The following is a 7,319-nucleotide window of genomic DNA, read 5'->3' as shown; positions in this document are numbered from 1 at the left end:
GGGGGGGGTGCTGGGGGCAGGCAGCTCACGTCCCAGCAGCAGCAGGTGCCGCACAGGAGCAGCGTCCCAGCTCCTCAGCGCTGCAAGGACCGGAGCCAGGTGGGCGATTACACTTCATGCCAAACTTTAATCCATGAGAACTGATTCTCAGCCTTTGGGAGCTTCGGTCACTTTAGGCAATTTTTTCTTTTTTTTTTCCCCTTAAGTGTCTCGATAGAAGCAGGTTTCGTTGGTTGCATGCCGGCGTTCAGAGAGGCCAAAACCGGAGCGGGCCGTGCCCCCCCCCCCGCCAGGAATCCCCAAGTTCTTCAGCCACGAAGAATGAATGAATGCTCGTCTCCGAACGGGACCGAGTCGTACGAAGGGAACACAGCGTCCGGGCGGCTCTGCCCCCCCAGCCCCCGTCCCGCCGGCTAGAACTGCTGCTGGTCGTACTCTGCGATCAGTTTTTTGATGTGGGCCAGTTTGTTGTGGAGGTATTCGCAGCGGTTCTTCTCTTGGCTGTAGTTGGGGTTGGTCTGCAAAGAAAAAGGGAGAGAGGCGGTGACAGGAGGGGAGCAGGCGGAGCTCGGCCACGGCTGCGGACTCAGAGGTGACCCCCGAGAGCCCGAGCACAGAGTGGAGCTCACGGCACTGGGGAGCAATTCCCAAAGCCCCGAACCCCTCAGGGACAGGAGAGCTCCAGGCTGCACCGGCAGATGAGGAGCACGCTGCCCCGGTGCTGCACTTCCACCTCCCCCAGCTGAACCCCCACCCCCAGCCAACAACTCCTGCTCTGCACGTATGGAAAGAGTCGATCCACGCTGAGACCCAAGCGGCTGGCACTGAGCTGGGTGCCTGCCAAGCACAGCACTGGGTCCCTGGACCTGCAGCACCCCGCTGTCCGCTGGCCCCTGCCATACAAACCGCTCTCTCCCTTGCAGGGGCAGAGCTGCTCGTTTCACGTGTTCGTTCTTCTGCTCCGCGCTGCCCACAGCTGAATGCCCCCAGCACCCACGGAGCAGCTGCCCACAAACCCTCCCTGAACAATGTAGGGTCCACTTTATGGACACGCTGGAGCTGAACAAAGATGTGCTGCTAAGTTTGGGGGCCGGGTTCTGCACGCGGCAAGGACCCGCGCCCTTCAGTCACTCGGGGCCCTGCCGCCCAGGAGCCTCGTTAAAGGCCAGAAGTCGTCACTGACCTTTTTAATTTTCCGATATTCCTGTAAGATTTGATCGTGGATGGTCTGAAAAGGAAAAGACAGCGGGTTCATTTCTAACCAGGTGACAGCTCCGCAACCCGAAGCGGCAGCTAAATGCTCAACGCCTCCGAGCAAGACCTGCTCCCCCCAGGCGCTGCCCAGCACCAGCAGCACTGCGAGGAGCAGCTCCCCATGGAAACCCGCAGCACACGGATGGGCAGTGGACATTTCCTCCACAGCTCGGGCTCATTTTTCCCTGAGATAGGAAGCACGCTTTGGTGGGGAATCGGAAGATCTCCCCAAGAGCAGAAGGATGCTCGAGGGAGCGCCGAGCACAGTGGGTGCTCTGTACAGATCTGCTCCTTGCGCTCAGCGAGCCTGATTTCCTCAAGAAAACAAACAGTAACAGCCCTTCTAAAAGCGCTCTGACGGGCTGGATAACACCACGTTATTAAGATGGGAGAGAAGCAGATGACCCTGCCCCGCTCCCCTCCCAGTCCCGGTGTGCTCCCAATCTGTGCACGCAGGAGCTTTCAGGCTGGGATACGCTCATCGCTTCCAGCAGCTTTTGGCTGCAGCCGCCAATCGTCTCCCCGAGGCCTTTCCCTGTCAGCAAGTGCCGTGATGTGAGCTCCAGCTCCAGCACGAAAGAACACGGAGCTGCTTTAAGAGCAGCCCGCAGAGCAGCCTGCTGCGTGCACGGCTCCCAGCAGAGCGCAGCCCCGCGCGAACCCCAGCAGAGCATCCCCACTCGCAGCCCCTCAAGGGACGCTTTGCTCTACCTTGTATTCTTCAGAGCCCTGCAAGAGCTGCTTCAGCTTGGAGTCTAACTGCGTGAATCGCCGCGTTATCCTCTCTATCCGGGCGTGCAAGTCCCTGTACTCGTTGTACTCCGCGTTGAAGTCGTTTTTGTAACTCTGACGCTGCTCCGAAGAGGAAATGGCCGCGTATTTTCTAGGGGAGAATAATTTTGTTAATCGCTTTACACGTCTTCCCCCCCCCCCCCCCAGACAGGTCGGAAACCAACGCGGCCTCTTCCGATTCGCGCCACGGTAGCGCACAGAAAACAGCCAGGACCGCTGCCTTGACCTCGCTGTGCAAGCAGACCTTCCTTATCAGCGCGAGGCGGGATGGAACGTGGAGGTACAGCAAAGCCCGGGAGCAGCTGAGGGTGTGGGAGGACGCTCAGATAGCGCTGCCACGGCGCTTCTCATTCCTGCTGTCCCACAGAACACGGAGTTCTGCATCTGTGCCAGACCTTGGAACAGCGGGAGCGCGACGCTTCCAGCGCTGAGGCTCGAAAGGAGCACGAGAGGCACGCAGCTATCACTGCAAAACGCCCTCAGCGCAGTTGTGTGGCCAGTGTAGGACATGGAACCAGGCTGAATAGACTGAATGCATCCCCATCACCTCCTGAAAGCACCTGGCGTGACCTGGGCGCAGCGCAGGAGCTCGTGTTTAACACGAGGCACCCAGCAAAGAGCCAGCGCGTGCAATTAACGGTGGTCCCTTCCTGCCTTAATGATTCTAAACCCGACCTCCTGCAGCAAATCCTTTGTGGTGGCAAAACCCACCATCTCCACAGGGTTTGCTGCTGCTTCCTCTTTTTAGTCCCACTCTGCAAAGCTCTACCAGGCCCAGCAAGAATCACGGAGACTCCTGGCTCACAACGTGACCCCAGAGCCCCTCAGTGAGCGACAGTGACTTACAATAAATAATCCGGCATGTCCGAAGTTGACGTAGGTACGCTAGAGTTATTGCATGTCCCATTCAAACCTGAAAAAAAGCAGAAGACACAAGGCCTATTTTTGTAGGCGTTCTTCACCTTTAAACCTCCGTGCAATTGAACTGAATTCCTCGACCTGTCTGCAATGTACAGATACTGATTTCTGAAGGATTTCTGGTTCTGCCTTCAGCTGAAGAGAAGGTGCTGCCGCCAACAGCAGCATCAGCCGAAGCACGAGCAGCAGCACGGCCTCAGCTCGGTGATGCAGGAGCGCTCTGCAGGGGAGGGCAACCCCGACCTCAGCTCTGTGAAACACTGCCTCCTGCTGCTGCTACTGCAGGTCCCGATGGGGCAGCAGACAGAGCCACGAGCTGTGCCGTGTTTGGCTCCTGCTGCCCCCCAGGCGGAGCAAACTGTGTGGTTTTATCAGGGGGGGCCGAAGGAGAAGCTCCCAGGGCTTCGAGTGAGGGGCTGAAGGGCTCGGAATGAACGCAGGAAGATGCAGAACGCGAGAGAGGAAGATGGTGGTGGCGAAGGAAGGTTTGCTCTGCCTGTGAGTGCCACCTACTGTCTGCAGACAGGACCCCAAAGGTCCCTGCACCGCCTCCAACAGCGAAAACCCACTGGTGCTGAACAAGAAACGCCAGCAAAAAGGGGTATAGACACACGTGCACAGAGCCACAGAGGGGGGAGAGCTGCACTGCTGGTCAGGACACCAGGTGCATTGGGTGGCACTGACAGAAACACCTGGGGCTGGGAACAGGTCAGAGCAGGAAAGGCACAGCTCGATGCGAGCACCATTCCAAGCAGCACAGAACTCGTTTGTACCATCAGGAGCGCAGCTGGAAGTCACTGGAGAGGTGACTAATTAATTTGGGATAAAGGCAACAAATTAATTCGGGTTTTGAGTTGCTGTCCCTTTCGAGACAGATGGGGGGTGACCATCACGTACCAAGCACAAGGAGGAACCCGCTCACATTTCTCAGGGTCCATAGAACAGACCTAGAACTATGTTGCTTTGACGGAAAGCACTTCCATCGCATCCCAACAGCAACAGCTGCGCTGCTTTGTCACCCCTCAGGGCAAGAAATCCACCAGCACTGGGGGACAGCAGGGAAGCTGTCAGCCTGGATGAGCTGCACGGTGCTCAGCAGCCTCGTCTATCGCTTCTTCTGCCATTCAGTTTGGTGCCTAACCTCTCACGGCCCTTACAAATCGATACAGCAATCACCCCACCACCACACACAAGCAGAAGAGCTGCAGGTCAGCCAGCAGCACCGCGTTTCCAGCAGGCCCCGATGCCTGCCTTTCATCCCCGCGTATTAACCAAGCTCTTCATTGAACGAGGAGGAACGCGACACGGTCCGAGGCAGGTCCGAGCTGAACAGGAAAAACCTGATGGCCTCTTTCGAGAGGAAGAGCATTGCTGATCTGCAGGCAGGGCCGCTGAGGACACCTCCCTGCCCACGCAGTGCCTGCACGCGCAGTGACACACGCAACCTCCTCCCTCGCGTGGATCGAGGGCAGGGATGGCAGCCAGCACCGGCACGGCGCGACCCGCGCCGGGGGGCACCTGGGCACGTACCTGGCACGTCCTGCGGCACGCTACCTAAGTCAGCATTTTTTATTACTTCACAGTCCTGCTTCTCCTCTTTGCATCTCTCTTCGCTTTTCTTCTCCTTCCTCTCTTTCTCCTTGTCTTTGTGCTTTTTGGATTTTTTCTTGCTTTTTACGTACGAGCCGCAATTGTGCTTGCTCGTCTGCGGACAGTCTGTGGGCGCGGGGAGGCTCAGCCTGTCGGCCGGCTCCGTGCCCTCGCAGTCTCTGCCGTTGTGGCTCAGGTCGTTGCTGACGTCGGCCAGCGGGTCGTGGGGCCGGGGCAGCTCCGGGAGGCTGGAGCTGGAGCTGGAGCTCACCGACTCCGGCAGCGCCGGCGGCAGCGCAGCAGCGGGGACGGGGACGGGGGCAGGGACGGGGACGGGGACGTCCTTCCCGTTGGCGTTCAGCTTCCCGTTGAAGGTGGGCTGAGCTCGGTGAGCCAGATGCGAGATCCGGGGCTTCTTGTTGGCCAGGGGATCGATGAACTCCAGCGGCTGGGAGCGTTTCTGCGGTGGAAAAAGGAGAAGGAAAGCTCTGAGCGCTGGCACAGCTCGGGCTGCAGCGCCGTGACCGCTAGGTGGTGGTGCGGGGCCGCGGAACAGGGGCCGCTGCGGGAGGCTGGGGCAGCGGGCACCCAGCACCGCACACCCAGCACCGCACACAGCCCCCGTGCCCCCCGGCAGCACTCCACTGCTCTGCTGGCAGCACAGGCTGCAGCGTGCCCCGCTGACCCTGCTCGGCCTGCACTGCAGTAGGACTGCCCCCAGCTCCCAGCAGCTCCTTCCTCTTCTCGCAGGGCCATTTCCCAGAAGAGGCGAGGAAGCCCCGGCTGCTACAGACCCGCGACCTAAAGAGGACGTTGGCGGTGACTGTGCGGGGCACGCTGTGCAGGCTGACGTGACCTCCTGCACACAGGGGCTGGGTGGCACCGTGCAGAGCCCAGGGCTGGGCTCAGTGATGCCTGCAGGTCCTCCCAGCCTGGGACACCCCGTGGTTCCAGACCCGAATAGCCCCCTCCGTTACCTGCAGAGCAGAGGGAGCACAGAGATCTCCCCTTGCTGCCCAGAGCCCGTGGAAAGTCCACCTCTGCCCAGTGGAAAGCGAGGGATGGTTCAGGCTATTTCTTTTGGCTATTTCAATGCTTTCTTTACTGTCTCAGGCAGGGCTGTTTGCAAATGGAAACTCTGCTCCATCCCAGCAGCGCGGCCAGACGCACAGCTGGTTGGCACCAGGGGCACCAATTTGCTTCTTCCCCCCCCCCCCCAGTTAGAATTTCTCTTTGCCAGCTGCAGGGTCACAAGGACAGCACTCGGTGACGGATCCTGCTGCTGCCAGTTGGGATGATTGGGCTGCAGGAGCTCGGCAGCGGCGGTCAGACCGGCTCAGCAGCATCGCTGTGAGCCCTGCAGCCCTGCCTCCAGCACAGCTCCAGCAGCCATCTGCCTCCCAGAGGAGGGGCTGTCCCCTCTGCCCACAGCTCTCGGAGCAGCTGACAGACCTAACTGTGGCCATTCTGCCCTTACCTTACCCTACAGCCAACAAACCCCTCCTTTGTCAGCTCTGCTTTCTGGGTATAAAGGTGTTCAGTGCAGGCCACCCCTCTCCTCGCTGGAACCGGACGATCCTTAAGGTCCCTTCCAACCCAAGCCACCTCATGCTTTGCCTTGTTCCATAACTGAATTTCCCCAAATATTATGCATTTAAGACTACCAAATCCCTGCCCCGTGCTGACTGGGACCATCAGGAGCGCATCCCTTCTCTAAATGGAAGCTACAGCTGTCCAACACCAAGCATCAAAACGTGATGGCTCCCAGCAATAAGTGCTCTGTGGGCTGCTGCTTGACAGGCCACGTGAGAAGCACTGCTGGGACACTGCTAATCCCTGCTCAGTTGCCCCCGTTTCATTAAGAACCCTGGACACAAACCAGCCAACCAGAGTTCAAATCAGATAACCAAGAGCTGAAGACATCCCCCAACACCTTCACGTCCTTTGAACTACACAAAGCCAGAAGGAAGGGGATCTTCCAACGTGCATTTTGAAGAATGGGGTTAAACAAAACACAGAGCCCACCTGGTAAGAGCACCGTGCCCTCCCAAGCCAACTCGAAGGGGACCATTCTTTGCTCACCAGGAACGTGCCCGCAGCAGAACAAGAGTGCATTTGGAATTAGGCACTTGGCAAACAAGTTGCGTGGTTCTTGTTCTCAATGGAGAATTGCTTACCTCTCACTGCCAGAAAGCACATAATTTCCTTACCTGCTAATATTCCTTGCCACTAATCCCCAGTGCGTCTGTCCAGACAAGTAAGCATTACACATTCCATTGGCAGGAGGAGAATAAATACTCAACTTGTCTGGGCTGACCCACAGCAGAGAAGGGAAGGCAGCATTTCGCAGTGCAAGAGAGCACAGCCGAGCTCAGAGACAGCGATGCAGCCCGGAGGGACACGCTGCTCCACACACCACCAAGTGCAGCTCCCACCCAGCTCCCAGGCGTGGAAACCCAGCTGAAATGTCCCTTCCACAGCTCCGTGCGCTGGCATCTCAGCAAGTCACAGAGCAGCCCAACCTGCTCCTGATCTGTCACGGCAATTAGCTTGCAAAGGTCAAGGTTTTTAATAACTCTGCCGTGTTTGGGAGCTACTTATTACTGCTTCGTTCCAGTCAATTATTACTAATGAGTAGAACACAAGCTCGCATTCTCCCTGGAATTCCAAGAGGGATGGAGGCACTTTTAAAAAATCGAGCCCTTAAACTAAAGCTGAGAGCACACCACCCGAGATCCAAACCGCAGCCAGGGGAGAAAGAGACA

At 58.1% G+C, this 7,319-nt stretch overlaps 1 protein-coding gene across 3 annotated transcripts in view; it reads right to left on the bottom strand.

Annotated features, from left to right (window-relative positions):
- The window catches only part of ELL (elongation factor for RNA polymerase II), a 31,870-nt gene continuing 24,658 nt past the window's right edge, over positions 108–7,319 (bottom strand). For all 3 annotated transcript variants that reach the window (XM_021378423.1, XM_021378424.1, XM_021378425.1), the window contains exons 8-12: positions 4,495–5,014; positions 2,893–2,959; positions 1,966–2,137; positions 1,184–1,228; positions 108–518 (exon numbers count right to left, since the gene is read on the bottom strand). In XM_021378423.1, coding sequence (XP_021234098.1) covers positions 414–518; positions 1,184–1,228; positions 1,966–2,137; positions 2,893–2,959; positions 4,495–5,014 — 909 coding nt within the window. In that variant the 3' untranslated portion in view covers positions 108–413. The remainder of the gene's footprint in view (positions 519–1,183; positions 1,229–1,965; positions 2,138–2,892; positions 2,960–4,494; positions 5,015–7,319) is intronic.

The sequence above is a fragment of the Numida meleagris genome, chromosome 27 (assembly GCF_002078875.1).
Source record: "Numida meleagris isolate 19003 breed g44 Domestic line chromosome 27, NumMel1.0, whole genome shotgun sequence".
NCBI classification, from domain to species: Eukaryota; Metazoa; Chordata; class Aves; order Galliformes; family Numididae; genus Numida; species Numida meleagris.
The sequence above is the reverse complement of the archived record's forward strand: the minus strand, read 5'-3'. Positions and strand labels throughout refer to the sequence as shown.